General features: G+C 62.3%; 1 protein-coding gene across 1 annotated transcript; it reads left to right on the forward strand.

Moving 5' to 3' along the window:
* The first annotated feature begins 542 nt into the window (after positions 1–542).
* On the forward strand, positions 543–15859 carry EFHD2 (EF-hand domain family member D2). The gene is made up of 4 exons (XM_012763040.3): positions 543–950; positions 12197–12344; positions 13302–13436; positions 14353–15859. Exons 1-4 carry the CDS (start codon positions 649–651, stop codon positions 14482–14484), a joined length of 717 nt encoding a protein of 238 aa, XP_012618494.1. The 5' UTR covers positions 543–648; the 3' UTR covers positions 14485–15859.
* The last annotated feature ends 303 nt before the right edge of the window (positions 15860–16162 follow it).

The following is a 16162-nucleotide window of genomic DNA, read 5'->3' on the forward strand; positions in this document are numbered from 1 at the left end:
CTGGGTGCCGGGGCCATCTCGGGCCGGAGCCCCATCTCCCTCGCAGCTCCTGGTCTAGCCCTCTCCAAAAGACGCCAGCAGCCGCAGCCACGGCTCCATCCAAGCCGGGGTCCCCGCTCCCCAGGTCCGCCTTCCTCATACCCCTGGCAACCCTCACTGAGAATGCCAGCCCTTAACATCGAATCGTCTCCATGGCAACCCACTGGGTGTCACGGCCACAGGGCTACGACTTCGCGGCGTGGGGATTCCAGAGAGGGGCTTGGAGGGGGCGCGCCCCCCAGCTCCCGACCCGAACGCGAACGGCGGAGGGGGAGCCCCCCGTGGGTCCTGCCCGGCGCCAGCGCGGCCTCTCCCGCTCCGCCGCCGCGCAGGGACGGAGGTGGGGGGCTCCTGACGGGCCCCAGCCTTCCGCGGGGAGACCATGCGGGCTCGCGGCGCCCGGCCCGCCCGCGCCCGGCTGCGGAGGGCGTCACGCGCGGGCCGGGGGGCGGGGCGGGGCGCGGGCGGGCGGGCCCCGCCGGGGACACTAGTCCCGCCCTCGGGGGCGGCGCCGGGCGCCGGGGAGTGTCAGGAAGAGGAAGAGCGCGGCCGGCGGCGGAGCGCGGCGCTGGAGCAGGGGCCGGGCCAGGCGAGCGCCGCGGGGCCACCATGGCCACGGACGAGCTGGCCAGCAAGCTGAGCCGGCGGCTGCAGATGGAGGGCGAGGGCGGCGGCGCGGCCGCGGAGCAGCCCGGGCTGAACGGCGCGGCGGCGGCCGGGGCGCCCGACGAGGCGGCCGAGGCGCTGGGCAGCGCGGACGGCGAGCTGAGCGCCAAGCTGCTGCGGCGCGCAGACCTCAACCAGGGCATCGGCGAGCCCCAGTCGCCCAGCCGCCGCGTCTTCAACCCCTACACCGAGTTCAAGGAGTTCTCCAGGAAGCAGATCAAGGACATGGAGAAGATGTTCAAGCAGTGAGTGCCCGCCCGCCCGCGACCCGGCCTCGGGCCCCGAACCCCCACCCCCGATCCCGCGCCGCCCCGGGACCCCCGCCGCCAGCCCAGCGCCCCCGAACCCCGACACAGCAGGGTTGGGGCCCCGCGGCCCCTTCCAGGTCGAGACCCGCCACCCCACCACACGTGAGGGTCTCGGGTGCCCGGCCCCTGGCACGCGACTCCTTCTCACGGCGGTGGGGCCCCCAGCACACCACGGGCGCGCACGTGGAAGGGGGACCCGAGGCTCCTTCAGATAACCGCCAGCCCCCGCGAGGCCCCCCACCACCACACAAATAGGGCGCGGGACCTGCGTCCTGTTGGTGACCCTTCCCCACCGCCCCACAGCCCGCACACTGAGACTGAGGACCCCGCGCGGCCTCCCTTTCCCCAGCCCAGTTACTGGGCTCCCCACCCCCACCCCAGCACACTGTGGTCAAAGGCACCCACCCCTGGTGCCTCTCCAGGGTGACCGCTCCCTGCGCCCCACGCCAACCACATTCCTTTCGGTGGGGTCTTTTTGTTTTCTCTACTTGTCTCAGTTCCCCTTAAGGTGGGTCCTGGGCAGGGACCCCCCTCCCTCTAGTTACTCAGCATCTGAATAGCAAACTGGGGGCGAATACTGGCCCTTCCACCCTTACTCTCCCCCAGGGCCCAAAGCCTTGACCCACAGCAGTCTCCCTAGGGAGGGACCCCTCGGTCCCTGTCCCCCACTCTGCAGGCATGTAAACCCCTCCCCACCCACCCTGTCATCCCTGGGTGCTGAGTCCCTTCTGGCCTTAGAAGTGCAACCTCCTCCTCTTGCCCAGGCCTCCCCTGCACCCAGCAGCTTTGCAGCCACTGCTCCCTGCATTCTGTCAGAGGCCCATCCCCCCCCTGCCCCCTCCCCCCCCATGCCCCACACCCACTGTAGCCAGAAGGGGCCCTCCCTCTGACTTGCCCAGTTACTCCCAGCCTACCCTCTGTTCTGTATGACTCCACACACTGTGCCCTCACCGGGTCAGACAGGCACCCCTAGGCCTTTGGGCCAGCCCTCCCCTCCAAAAAGAAACAAACTGACCATCTCGGAGGAGCCACTAGGGAGAGAGGGCTACAGCTCTCCTTCTGGTCCACCCCGGGTCCCACCCCGTTGGCACCGAGGTGGTTGGCCTCACTCTCCCAGCCATGCTTGTGCCAGGGGGTGGTGAAGGTACCCAGTTGCCTCCCTTTGGTACCCTTCCCCACCTCCTGTGTCCCATCGCCCTGCCTGCCCCTGGCTCCTGGAGAGGGAGCAGCCCAGAGGTGCTGGTCTGGGGTGGATTGGAAGGGGACAGAACCATTCTGAGGCTGACTCTTGGGTGGGGGAGTCGGGAGGTCCAGCCCGCTGGGCACAGGCAGCCCAAGGCTGAAAGAGGGTTGCGACAAGGCCGGCGTCACCTTGGCTGGACAGGAAGTCTGGGGGCATGCCGAGAGTGTCAGCCTTAGCCACACACAGCTGTCAGTGACCAGGCCTCAAGCAGGAAGCCCAGGAAGGGGCGTTTTGCAAGCCCGCAGCTTGAGAAAGCCTCTTCCCACTTCTCACCACTTGCTACAGCTTCTGCATTTGGCCCCGATGCAGGGGAAGAGGTTGTTAGTTCCCAGCCTGGGTGGCTGGGGCGCCCCACGCTTTCCCAGGGGTCTGTCCCTGCCCTAACCTGCCTCGGGACCTCTGCACAGAAGCCCCAGGGCCCCGAGGAGCCCACCTCTTCGACTGCAGGGTCTTGGTCAAAGTTCTTCCATACTTTCCTCCCAGCCAAAGACTGACCAGGTTGGCAGAGCAGGATTCCCAAGATTCCGGGAAAAGTAGCTGGAAAGTCCCTTGGGCACAGGGACAGGTGTGCGTCACTGTCCAGAACTTCCTTGTGGAGTCTGTCCTTCGGGCGAGTGCACAGGTGACTCTGGCAGGACAGAGGTCCCTGTGTTGACGGTGCTGAGGCACTGAGGGGCTTGTCACACCCTCCCGCAGCCCATGACGTAGCATCTTCCTCACTGTCGTGCAGATCGGAATCCGGGCACAGAAAAGTTAAGTAACTTGCCAAAACCACACAGCTAGAAAATGATAGAGTCAGGATTCGAACCCAGGTCTGTGATTCCAAAACCCATGTTCTTGCCTTCTAGACTTCCCGTCAGAAAACACACTCCAACACCCCCTTCCGTGTTCAGGGCGGATTTTCCCCCTCGAGTACCCACCACCAGCCCCACCTTCTTCTTTGCCCCAGAGCCCTCCTTCTCGTAGGCTTCCACCCCCCCTGCCCCCCCCACACCTCCCAAGAAGGGTGGAGCTGTTCTAGGAGAGCCGGACACCCCAGAGCAGGAGCTGGGAGGCTGAGTTTGGTTGGAAGGGGCACGGCTGGGCAAGGCAGGCTCGCTTTACACAGGCTGGTTTTGGTGCCAGTTTGATGAGGGGTACTTGGTTGGAGAATGGGGGAGCTGAACCCTCCAGCCACCTCTTGGCGCCAGGACTGCTTGCTGGGGTGTTGGGGGGTGGGGCACAGCCGGCCAGGAAGCTGGACCTCTAGGGAAGGAAGTGCTGCCCGCCGGGGGCCGGGTGAGGGTGAAAAGCTGCAGATTTTGTATTCAAGGAAACAAGGCCTTACTGTGCCAGCGGCCCGGCCCACCAGTCCCGGCCAGCAGACGGGCTCTCGTGGAGGACAAAACCCCCGTTCTGCTTCTGCTGCCCCAGTGGGGCTGTAGCCTCCTGGGTCCAAGCAGGGCCCGGGGATCGCAGCCAGGGCATCCGAGCCAGGGCTCTGCCGAGAGTGGAGGGCAGGAGGAGGGAGGCTGCCCCCCTGGGAAGGCGCTCACCGGAGCAGAGTGCGGGGCACTGGGAAGACAGACCGGGAGCTGGCCTCTCCTTGGCGGCTAGGAAGCTGGGCGTCCATCCTAGCCTGCTGGCCCTCCCTGGGACTCAGTCTGCCCTTCTGTAAAAGGGGCAGGCTGTATCAGAAGGTTCCCAGAGGTCTTTCGGCTCTGATCTTCTTATGTCTGAGTGGTCCTGAGCCCTTCTGGGTGTCAGAACTGCCTTCCAGGGGCTTCCAGTGCATCCATTCAGTGTCGATTCAGCACCAGGATGGAGGGAAGGTAGACCAGCTCTCTGCCATCACCGATGTCATGCTTACAGCCACACAGTTCCTCCTGGGAGAGACCTTGCGGGTTGACTCCAACCCCTGTCCCCATTTTACAGAAGAGGAAACCAGGACCCAGAAAGAGGTAGTGACTTGCTCAGGGTCACAAGGAGTTTCTCAGTAGCCCAACCTTGTGCAGCGGGGACAGTGGCGCCGCTTCTCAGGCTGGGGCTCAGGGCGGTGACATGCATGGTGATGTGGCCCAGTGCCGGGCACAGGAGGCACCGTGTCATGGAGCCCAGACTCGGTGCGCCGTCCCCACGCCACCTCAGGCTGCATCCGTCACCTCTGAGCTCCTGCTCCCACCCTCTCTGCCCGTCGTGCGGGGCTGTCTCTGTAGCCCTCCCGTGGTCGGGCCGTGGGATGGCCCCAGAGGGTCTCAAGGGTGCACCCCCGCCCCCGGGGCTGACCGCAGCCTAGCTGGGGCTCTGGAGGGTTTTGTAAGCCGAGACCTGCCGAACAGGTAGGCAGCCTGGAATCGGAGGAAGATGCCCTAGTTCCCGTCTTGCCCTGCCTTGCTGGCCGTCCCCACCCTTGTCCCCAGCAGCATTGTCTTGTGACCTTCGAGTCTGGGAGGCAGCTTCCCTTTCCTGCTGGCCGGCTCCTGCCTTCACAAGCTCCTGAGGCCGCCCACCCTCCCCTCCCTTCCTTTCCACCTGCTCTGCCCCCAGGGTGTGTCTTCAGACCTATGTCACTCTGGGCACCTCTCTCAAGAGTCCTTCCCAGAAGTGGTCTGGCAGGGCCTGGGGAGTCTGCAGCCCGGGTTTGAATCCCAGCTGCGGGCCCTGGAGCAAGTCACGGGAGCCCTCTGGGCCTCTGTTCCTCACCCTGGAGTGGGGATGCTGGCAGGACCCACCCCTCAGGGTTGTTGAGAAGGGCTTGGCCCGGTGCTTGGCACAGAGTGGTTCCTAAGTTACTGGCGCCACCATCATCCCCCGCTCAATATACACCCTCTCCCGGCCCCTAGCAGGGCCCTGGCAGTGGTGGTCGGGCCGCATGGAGGTGGGCCCACAGCAGCCACTGGCTGCCTCCACGTACCCCCAGTGGAGTCTCTGGGCCTGCCAGGCTGCCACCAACTCTCTGCTTTGGGCCAGAGTGACGGGACCGGGTGTGAGGACCCCCCTGTCCTGCTGAACAGCCGCTGTGACTGACAGCTGCATGCGGCTTTGCCAGTGACGGGAAGGGAGACACGAATTCATTATCCCCAGTGATGCAGAAGGCAGGTGGCAGAAGAAAGGGAAGAGCAAACAGCCACTCTGGAGGGTGGCAAGGCTGGGACGCCAGAATGCCACTGCCCAGCCGGGTGACTCTAGGCAGGGTACTCGGCTTCTCTGAGCCCCAGATTCCCCTGAGGCTAAAGAAACTACCTGGGGTGAAGGTCTGAGGATTCGGGGCAAAAAGCCCTGAGCCTTTGTAAACAGCCGTCCCAGTGTCTGTTCTGTGGGCGGCTCACATGACGGATGATGTTTTTGAAAAACATTCAGATCCACTCATGATCATTCCTCCAACAGATGTTCTAAGTTTCTGCTACGTGCAAGTTCCAGAGAACCAAAGGAAGAGTCAGGTTCCTGCCCTTAGGAGGCTTAAAGTCTCATGTAGAGCAGTGATATGTACAGGGTTGGGTGGAGAGGGTTGGGTGCAGAGGGTGGGCCCAGGCCTAGCAACGGAAGGTTCCTTTCTTTCCGCCATGAGACTGAAAGCGCTCGGCCCCCTCCTTGTGAAATGGAGCCACCAGTTCCAGCTCTTCCTGAGGGGGCCTACGTGTGTTATTAGGGAATTGAATGTAATCCTCACATCAGCACCATGAGGTGGTTGCCGTCATTATCCCCATTGGACAGATGAGGAAACTGAGGCTCAAGGAGGTTACAATAAGTGGCAGTGGCGGGATTAGAACCGAGTCTTCCTGCAGGGAGTCCCTAGAGGCCAAGTGAAGACTGTGTTTTTGGTTGGGGGATGGGGGCCTCCCAGAGCCTTAGGAGGAAACCCCCCATGAGATGTGGGGAGGTTGGGTCCTTCGCCTGCAGCAGCCGAGAGCCTGACTTTGGGGGGGAAGGGGGAGCGGATACCCAGCAGCCCCGGGGAGGGCATTTCCCGGCCTCAGTCCCCACTCTCTGTTCCTCCCGCCTCGCCTCTGCAGTGGTGTCTGAGTCCCCTCCCCTCGCCCCACGCGGACTTTTGGTTCCTCTTTGGCCCTCGGCTTCCTAAGAGTCCAGGCTCAGGGTCACAGGGCCCTGCTGCCTCGGGGGAGGTCAGAGGCTCTTTCTGCAAGGCCAGCCCAGCCAGCAGAGCCGGAGGCACTTTGCAACCTCAGCAGGGACAGTCCCCACATTCTCTGGCCGCTGAGTTCCCTCTGACTGGCGAGCAGCCTTCTCCTTGGCTAACTTCCGCTTTTCAAGGACAGCAGAGAAGCAGGTTCGGTGCTGGACAGGTGCGTCTAGATGGCAGTCAGGGCCCCGGGATTCCCAAACTCTGAGGGGCCTCCCTAGCCCTTGGCCACTCGTCTGATGGAGAGGACCCGTGTGGCTGCCCCATCCCAGGCACGTGGCCTCCTGTTCAGTCCTTTCTTAACGTCCTGCGAGATTATCAGCACCTGTTTTACAGATAAGGAGACTGGGTCTCGGAAGGTTTACGCGACTTGTCCGAAGTCACACAGCTAGAGGGGACAGAGGCAGGATTTGGACCCGGGTCTGTCTGGCTCCGAGTCCCCTGTGCCTTTACAGTGGCCCGTGCATCAGCGGAAGGTGCGAGAAATGCAGATGCCCAGGCCCCACCCCAGACGGTGACATTATAGACGCACTAGGCCACCCCACAGCCGTCTCCCCGCCACTCACCCAGGTTGACCACAGGCAGGTTACTTGGTCTGAGCAGTAAGGGGCTAAGATGAACAGAGTAAAGATGAAGTTAAATTCCAAACACCGGGTTATGTTAGGCATTCGGTAAGTGTTCTGTATAATCACTTCCTAGCAATAATGACTGCTAAGGGCAGGAAGGGAAGGAGGCAGCGCAGGGGGCCCTCGGGAGACACCACAGGTGCAGCGAGATGCCCCCGCAGCCGGGGCTAAGCGCCAGGTGTTGAACTTGAGGTCAGGATTGTCCCCGAGCCGTGACAGCCCCCAGCACCCCGTGAGCCCCAACTCACTGCAGAGCCATGGGGAGCCCCGAGCACCACACGCTAGTCACACTTGTGTTCTCTGCCCTCCCCCCACACACACTTGGCCGACACAGGGCCCAGATCAAGTGTGAGATCCCACAGACAGAACCGGAGGAAGTGGCGAGACAGGCCTTTCCCTCGTGATGCAGGCATCTGGGCGGGGGCGTGCACGAGCTGGCACGGCTGAGTCCAAAGCCAGGTGGGCCCGGGGGGGCTTGGGAGCCCGTCAACACCGCCCTGTCCAGCTGTCTGTCCTCCTGGGCCCCACATGCCCAGAGGCGCCGTCAGCAAAGGCCTGGGGTGGGAGTCAGACAGAACTGGAGTCCCCTGGGCGGTGGCTGTAGTGGCTCTGCTTCCTTCTGCCACCAGACTGCACAGCACAGCTTCGGGTAGGGGTGGGGACATGCACGGAGCAACTTCCTAATAGTTCCACAGCCAAGATGGGCTGCCTTGGGGGAGCAATGAGCTTCCTGTCCTCAGAGGTGTTCAAGACACCAAACAGAATTGCATCAGAATTGGACCCTCACAAAGGGCTAAATGAGATGACCTCCAATGTGCCTCTCAACCCTGCAGTTCTCCGATACGTCCGGACGGGCATCGGGACGCAGCACAGTCATCAAGAGCACATGTTTCCGATCAGGCCTGGTTCAGATCCCAGTGACACCCTTGTCACCTATGACCTGGGCCGAGTCATGGCCTCTCTGAGCCTCATTCTCCCCGTCTGTCCCACAGGGACGTTTGCGCCTGCTTCGCGGGTTTCTCGTGAGGATCCGATGCAAAACGCTTGGCGTAGTGCCTGGCACGTGGTAGACGCTCAGCAAGGAGTAGTCAGTAACGGCGGTATTGTTAGGAATCGGGGACAGGCCCTGGGTGCAAGGCCCGGCCACGGACACCACACGCTGTTGGAGCCAGCCCCTGCCTGCCCGCCCCCACGGTCCTGGTTCTCAGAGCTGGGGGTGGGGGAGCAGCCAGCTGGGTGGGACTGTGCCCAGCGCTGGGTGGCAGCCGGCCGCTCCACTTTCAAGGGGGGAACGGAAGGGGAGTTTGTCACCAGCATCCAGGGCGGCAGCTGCTGGGCCCTCCCTGGTGAGAGAACTATTCAGGGGGAGGCGGGTAGGAATGTGGGCACGGCGCCAGGCCCCGCAACCTCCCTCCGGTGCTGGAGAAAAGTGCTGAGCTCCCAGCCCATGCGCTTTGCTGCTGGTCCTGCCAAATTGGCCTTGCCAGGGAGGCCCCAAGCGGGTCTCCCAGCCCAGCCTCCCCTGTTCCTGCAAGCTTGAGGATGTGGGCCCCTCCTTGGGACCAGGAAGAAGCGGGAGTAACATTGGGATCCTGCAGTCCACCGGCTGTGTGACCCTGGGCTGGTCACTGCCCACTCTGGGCCCCCATTTCCCTATACACTATGGAGCAGGTAGACCAGGCTATCTGGCTGGGTCTTGTGGGCTGAGCTGTCTGTCCTCAATCCTCTGAGCCTCCCGCAACCTCAGTTCCAGCTCAGGGAGAGGGCTGGTGGTGGGAGGGCCTCCCCAGCCAGGCACATGCCTGGTTCCAGCCTTCTTAGAACTTCTCACCTGTGTTGCCAGACAGTCCCCTACTTCTGGCACGGTGACAGCCTCCCCTTATCACTTCCCCCCTGCAGAGGAGGGAAGGCTTTGAATCAGGCCCAGCAGAGGAGAAGTGGGACTTCAGAGGAGGGGGTGCTGGAGGGACCCCTGGGTCATCTTGCCCACCACGGCCTCCAGGCCAGGCCACGACAAGCCTTTCCTCTGAGCCCTGTCCTGTCGGGACTGGAGCCGGCGTTTATTGGATCATTAGTCCTAGTATCAGCACCATGTTATATTGTATCTGTAAAGTACTGAGCACAGCATCTGTGCTTCTCCATTTAATAGCTGCTATTATTATTATTATGAAATTAACAGATTTTATGCACCTGCTATATGTTAGGCATTTTATATCCACAATCTCATTTATGCTTTAATAATCTTAAGGGTAGATATTAATGATAATATCAACTGATTATTGTTATGATAGTTAGTGTGTATTAAGTGCTTACTGTGGGCCAGGGTCTGTGCTAAGGGTCTGCTTGTATCAACTCTTTTAGTCCTCGCCTCAGTCTTGAGATGAGTTCTTCCATCTCCACGATGGAGATGGGGAAATTGAGGTTCACAGTGTAGGTGACTTGCCCAGGTTCACGCAGCCAGCAGGTGGCAGGGCTGGGCTTTGGACCCAGGTCAGTCTCAGCGGAGTTGATGCCAGCACAGACGTTCAAGGCCATCTTCAGTCAGGTCAACCCTGGAAACTGGCTGCTCCCCTGCCTGAGACCATGTCAGAGCCCAGGGCACACGGCAGGTGTCCACTCCCCGGGAGTCTCATGAGAACAGCCCCCGCAGGGTCGCCTCTGGGAGCCCCACCTCCTGCCCCAGCACCTGGCCTCTCCCAGCCCTCTGTCGCCTGCCTTAGGTGATTCATTCGTTGGCACTGTGGCCAGCCCCTGCATTGCCCCCCGGGGGCCAGAGCCTGCCAGGGATGGAGCCCAGCGACCGTAATTGATTGGGCCTTGATTGATACAGGCAGTGGTTCAAACCGCGGTCGAGCTGTGGCCCAGCCAGGCCGGGGAGCTGCCAGGACGGCGGGATCCAGAGCCCAAGTTTCTGTCCAAGTTTGGATACTTTATCTGCACTTCCTCTGAAACCGAGCTGCCCCCGGCTTCGGGAGAAACCTGTCCACTGGAGCAGCAAATAACGCGGTGGTTCAGAGGGGCAGGCGGGACGGCAGAGGGGACAGGGCATGGGGACCACGGGGCTGGGGTCCGAGCCCTCCTTCCGCAATCCGGACTGGCCAGGGTCGCTGAGCACACGGGTTGTAAGGAGAAAGTGCCTGGCACATAGTGGGAGTTTAGTAAAGGTAATTAAATCTCTTTTTAGTGGTGGCAGCTGCCATTTATGGGGCTCGCTTTGTGTGCCCGGCACTTTGCTAAGCGGCCACCCGGCCCCTCTACCACCATAGGCCCCGGAAACGGGAGCTTCCCTCTGCCTGCCCCTCAAGTCCCACGCCCTCCAACCCCCACCGCGGCCACTGCCCACAGGGACAGCTGCCCTAAGCCCAGCCCTCGCCCGTGATGGCAAAGAAGCCCTCAGGACCCTGCGTTCCCTCCGGGGCGTTCAAGACCCGCCCTTCCTGTGCCTCGTGGCTTCCAACCACTGACTCACTTGCTCACGAACTATTTATACCCCTCGCACAAATGCTCCCCTCAGCGCTCCAGGCAGACGTCTGTGTTCTGCCGCAGCCCAGGACATGGGCGGGAGAGGCTGGGCACTGAGCACGTGTGTGTGTTTATGAGCCCAACAGACCTGGGAGGTGGAAGCCCAGCTCCTTCCTTATGGCTGTGTGACCTCGGGCAGGTCGCTTAACCTCTCTGAGCCCCCGTTGTGAAATGAGGTTCCTATGAGGATTCAGTAAAATAAAATTGCTGGCACAAGGACAGATTTCAGTAAGCGGTTGCTATTGGGTGTTCAAAGTACACGTAGCTAGAGGAGGGCAAAGGGCGCTGGAAGAAGGCACAGGAGTGAAATGTGTGTTTGTTTTTTAGTGTCTCGAATCCCCAGGACATAGGTTTCTGGAATTCAACCCCTCTGTGCCATGCTGCTGTCACCAGCACTGTCATTCAGCCAGCTTGAGGCCTTGGGGACTGCACAAGGCTTCTTTAGGTGCAGAAAAATCCGTTTTACCAACCCTGAGACCACTCGCCCCAGCTGCGCCGGGACGGGATGCAGGCAGGACGGGCTGATAAAGATGGCTGGCAGTGCAGACGGCACCCGCCCAGCAAGCCGTGTGCTCCGGGCACCAGTGGCAGCTCCCCACTCAGGGGACGGGCCTGGAGGCCAGTCAAGAGGGACATTTAGACCCTGCCCCCCACCCTGTCCCTGACTCTGCTGGGCCATTGGTGGCTGAAGAAAGAACTAAGAACTTCCGTGTGCCGGCTGGGCGGAGGCTTGTTATCACCTGCCCAGCCGGGTCTCACCTGCTCCCTGCAGGCACCCTGGCCTCCCCGAGTGCCCCCTGCCCCTGCTTTCCCTCCTTCCTGGTCGTGCACTCAACAAAGGCAGCGACCCTGTCTTAGGCGGCCCTCCGTTCATTCGTGCATTATTTATCCACTGAACATTTTTTGAGTGCCTACTATGTGCTTTTTACCCTCCCCCCAGTAGCTGGCTTAAGCTGGGGACATGAAGTAGACACCGAGGCTGGCGGGTGCCGAGTGAGGAGAGGCATTATCTGCACGGAAGGAGGCTGGTCCCATGTCCACGTCGCACCCGCTGTCCCCGCGCCTCGCCACTGGGGATGCTTTTGCCCCAGGAGACACTTGGCCATGTCTGGGAGACGTCTTTGGCTGTCCCTGTCAGGAGGGATGCTTCTCCACACATCCGACAATGCACTGACAGTCCCCTGCCACCCCCCAACACACAGCAAGGAACTGTCCTGTCCGAAATGTGAACAGTCTGAGGCTGAGAAACCCTGCCCCTGCCCGCAAGGCTCTGCCACCGGGTGGGGCCGAGATGTCCCCCAAGTGCCTATTTAGACACTGGCGGACCAGCCTGTCCTGGAGCCGGTCCACACCCCCATGGTGTTGTGAGTCCCTTCCCGCTGCTCGTCCTCCTCACAGGCCGTACAGGGAAGCTGTGGTTTCAGCATCCTTGTGCCACAGCCTTGCCCAAAAGTTGCCACTGTTCAACACGCAGGGGGCTGCCAGGCCACGTGGTGAGTTCCCCATCATCAGAGGGAACCAAGCAGGAGTGGGGCCACGTATCAGACCTCTACCTGGGCTGAGGTCCCTTCCAGCTGTGACAGGGTGACATGGCTGCTGGGAGATGCTCTCTGTCCGCTCAGGTGATGAGGTGTGCCAGGATGTCCTTAGGCCTCCCTCCCTGCACCCACAGGTATGACGCCGGGCGGGACGGCTTCATCGACCTGATGGAGCTAAAGCTCATGATGGAGAAGCTCGGGGCCCCCCAGACCCACCTGGGCCTGAAAAACATGATCAAGGAGGTGGACGAGGACTTCGACAGCAAGCTCAGCTTCCGGGAGGTGAGCCCTGCCCCCAGCCCCAGTCCCCATCGGGGGCTACACCTGAGGACTTGTGGCCAGGGAGAGACTCGCCCCCCTTTGTCATTGAATGACACTGTCATTGAACAGCCAGCCGTGACTGGCTGGTGGCTGGCCGAGCGAGGCTGCAGAGGGCCTCGTAGGCTCTGGGGCACACAGAAGGGCCCCAAGGGTCCTGGGGCACACGGAAGGGCCCCAAGGGTCCTGGGGCACAGAGGGGCAGGCACCAAAGAGGGAACTAACACAGTGCTGTGTTTTGGGGAAAGAGGGGTGGCAGGCACGGTGCTGGTGACTTCAGGCTCAGGATGTCACTCTGACAGGAGCTGTGCACAGGCCTATTCTGCGGGGAGGAAGAGGAGGCTGAAGGCCCCACGGCAGCACGGGCTCTAGCGGGCCCTGGGAGAGCGAGTAGGAAGGGGGCAGGGAAGGAGAGAGGCGGCAGGGCCGGTGGAGGGACGAGAGGCTGGGAGTGGGGGTGGGCAGTGCAGGGTAACAGTTTGGAGTCAGAGGACACAGGTTCAAGTCCTTCTGGTACTTTCTGGCTCCAAGGTTTTGGGCAAGTCTTCTGCTGCCTCTGAGCCTTCCTCATTCTGCAAAACAGACTCAGTCCTAGTAGGTTTAGGACTCAATAAATGGAGCTCGGAGCAGATGTGGGAGCCGTGGGAGAGAAGGGAAAGCGGTAGGTAGGTTGCAGCTGTGTGGCGGGAGCCGGGTGTGGAAGGAGCAGGCCCACCGCGTCCCAGGATCCTGGGCAGGCAGGAGCTGAGTCACCCGACCTCCCGCTCCACAGATGGGCAAGCCGAGGCCCCGAGAGGGAGACCAGCTCTCTGGCTCCGTCCCTTTCTCCAGGGGTGTGGCCTGAGGCTGGGCCTGGCTGTGGCCAGGGACTTGGGCTCCCCGCCCCCACCCCGCCCTCACCCGCGTGCCTCTGCCCTGCAGTTCCTCCTGATCTTCCGCAAGGCCGCGGCCGGGGAGCTGCAGGAGGACAGCGGGCTCTGCGTGCTGGCCCGGCTCTCCGAGATCGACGTCTCCACTGAGGGCGTCAAGGGGGCCAAGAGCTTCTTCGAGGCCAAGGTGAGGAGCCCGAGGGCTGCCCTGACCCCAGCTGGAGGACAGGGGCCCCTGGGTGGGCTCGAGGGTTAACACGTGCCCTTCCTGGCCCTGCCGAGGCTGCAGTTGGATGGGAGTCGATACCTGCTGGGCTGGGCTTGGCCGGCAGCACCCGTGGCCTCTGTCCCCTCCGTTCCAGGCTGTGATCCTTCCCAGCCCCCCTCCCTTTCTCACCTGCCCGAGGGGTAGGCGAGGGGTGTGTGCTCTTGAAGAGGGGACCAGGACATCTTGACACACCGAGGACTGGCCCTAAGGAAGGGAGGGCCGAGAGAGAGCAGCGCAGGCCCCGAAACGGCACGGGCTCCCCAGGGGCCCTTAGAGACGCTGTCCCTGCCAGCCCCAGCCTGGGGGACGCATGGGGGGCGCAGAAGCCACCTGCATGCACGACACCTCCCCTGTTAGCACATGCTCAGGTGGATGGGACAAGTATGGCCTAGTGGCTCCTGGGTCCTGCCTACCCAGGGCCCCGGGCACCCGCCTTTCCTCGTTTCTCCCTCTTTCCATGTTGAGCTAAGAATATTCCCTCCAGAGGCCGCTTCTGCCTCCCTCCAGCCTGCCAAGCGCTGATGGACATGGCAGGGCTCCCCGGTGGAATGGGGCATGCGGCCGGGCTCCCCGGTGGGAAACAGGCTACCGTGGCAGCGGCAGCAGGAGCCGCACTCACAGGACGCCGGTCTGCCGGGCCACCGACTGTGCGTCACCTCCTCGCCAGACGAGGAGTCGTGAGGCCGGGCATTGGGCGCCAGGTTCTAGGCGGAGACGCTGAGCCCCCGAGAGGGGACGAAGTGGCCGGCCAGCCCGGGCCTGGAGGACCCCAGAGAGAGCAGCCTTAGCACAGAGCCCCCGGTCAGCCCTGACCCCCACCCCCTGGCCCCCGCAGGTCCAGGCCATCAACGAGTCCAGCCGCTTCGAGGAGGAGATCAAGGCGGAGCAGGAGGAGAGGAAGAAGCAGGCGGAGGAGCTGAAGCAGCGGAAGGCCGCCTTCAAGGAGCTGCAGTCCACCTTCAAGTAGCGGCGCGTGGGCGTCTGCCTCGGCGGCCCGCGGGAGGGTGGCGGGCGCACGGGGCGGGGAGGGGGCCCAGCCCGCGTCCTCGCCCGTCTCGCAGGACCACTACTGAAAACCTAAACGTCCTGTGAGCGGGACCAGCTGAGGGGTCTCCCAGAGGTGGCCGGGCTGCTCCCCGCTCCCCCCACTGTCCTTGGGCCGCGACACCAGCGCCGGCTCCCTGCCTGGCCCTCCCCGGCAACCCCCGCGGCTCCTGCGCACCAGCTGCCCCGCTGCCTGCTCCCGCCTGCCCTCCACGCACCCTCCGCGCCCAGGGTCCCCTGCCCTCAGCCAGCGGCGGCGCTGCCACCAGGCCCTCAGAGATGGAAAGAGTCGTGGCCACCCCGTGGGGCGGGACACCAGGGGCCCCAGCCCAGGACCCTTTTTTCCTGCCTCTGCCTCCTCCATCCGCTAGAATGGGGGGCTGTTTTGGTGAAGGGACCACCCCATGCTGACATGAAGACCCCAGGTCGCTGGGGCCCCGCCGGGCAAGGTGCGGGCAGCTGTGCTGATCTACCTCACGGGCCCACCCTCTGCCGGCGTGCCATGAGAGTGGGGGCAAGGAACGCTGGGGGGGGTGGCAGAGACACCTTCCCTGGCACCACCCCCCGCCCCAGAACACCCTGAGGGTCGCAGGGGGCCCTGGAGAGAGTAGGTGGGAGGAGGACTCGGGAAGGAAACCAGCGCTTCGTGTTGACTGTCCTGGAAGTGCCCGAGACGTGCTTTGAGCGAGTTTGCATGCTCCAGGCAGCGGCGGGGCCCTGCTCAGCCCTCGACACCTGCCTTCCCCAAGCCACGTCCACCGCCGTGTCACCAGCGACGGGACCTGCCTGGCATGCCCACCCGAGGTGGCCCGGAGACCCCAGCCCCCCGTGCCACTGGCCCGGTTCTGCCGCAGCGCCCCGTGTGCTTGCTCACGTGTGTGTGTCTGTTGCCGTGTCGTGAAGCCGTGACCGTCACCCAGTCCAAACAAGTGCACAGCCCTCGAGGCCACAGTTATGCAACTTTCAGTGTGTGTCATAACAGCGTCACTGCTTTCTAGACTCAATAACTCTTTATTTTAGTAAAATGCCCCAGGAGTCCGTGGAGCTCTGTTGGACTTGCAGGGGTTTTATTTTTTTGGCCTTAGAATCTGCAGAATCGAGGAGGGACTGAGCCCGGCGCAGCCTCGGACCCGGGTTGCGTTTGCCTTAGCAGATATGTTTATACAGATGGATATAAAGTTTTCTTTTCCTTTTGGCTTTTTGCTTTTTATTCTTTTCTTTCCTTCTCACCCAAAAAAAGCTACTTCTTCATTCGGTGGTACGATTATTTTTTTTAACTAAAATAAGATAAAATTCTATATTCCTATGTGTGTGTGGTTCTTGATGGTTAGTGGGGCAGGAGAGGGACGGGGCAAGGAGGGGACGGGGACAGGGCCATCTGGGTGCCTGGGACAGTCACGTCACAGCCTGGGAGAAGCGCAGGGACCATTACCAATGGGAGAGGCAGGCTTTTGATGCCCACAAGCTGTCACCAGGCTCTAGTCTTAGTGTTTTGCCTAGATTAGTTCATTTAAATCCAGGGCCGGGGGCTGTGGCTCATTCCTGTAATCCTAGCAGCTCAAATGAGACGGGAGGATCCTTTGAGCTCAGGAGTTTGAGAC

The sequence above is a fragment of the Microcebus murinus genome, chromosome 2 (assembly GCF_040939455.1).
Source record: "Microcebus murinus isolate Inina chromosome 2, M.murinus_Inina_mat1.0, whole genome shotgun sequence".
Taxonomy (NCBI): domain Eukaryota; kingdom Metazoa; phylum Chordata; class Mammalia; order Primates; family Cheirogaleidae; genus Microcebus; species Microcebus murinus.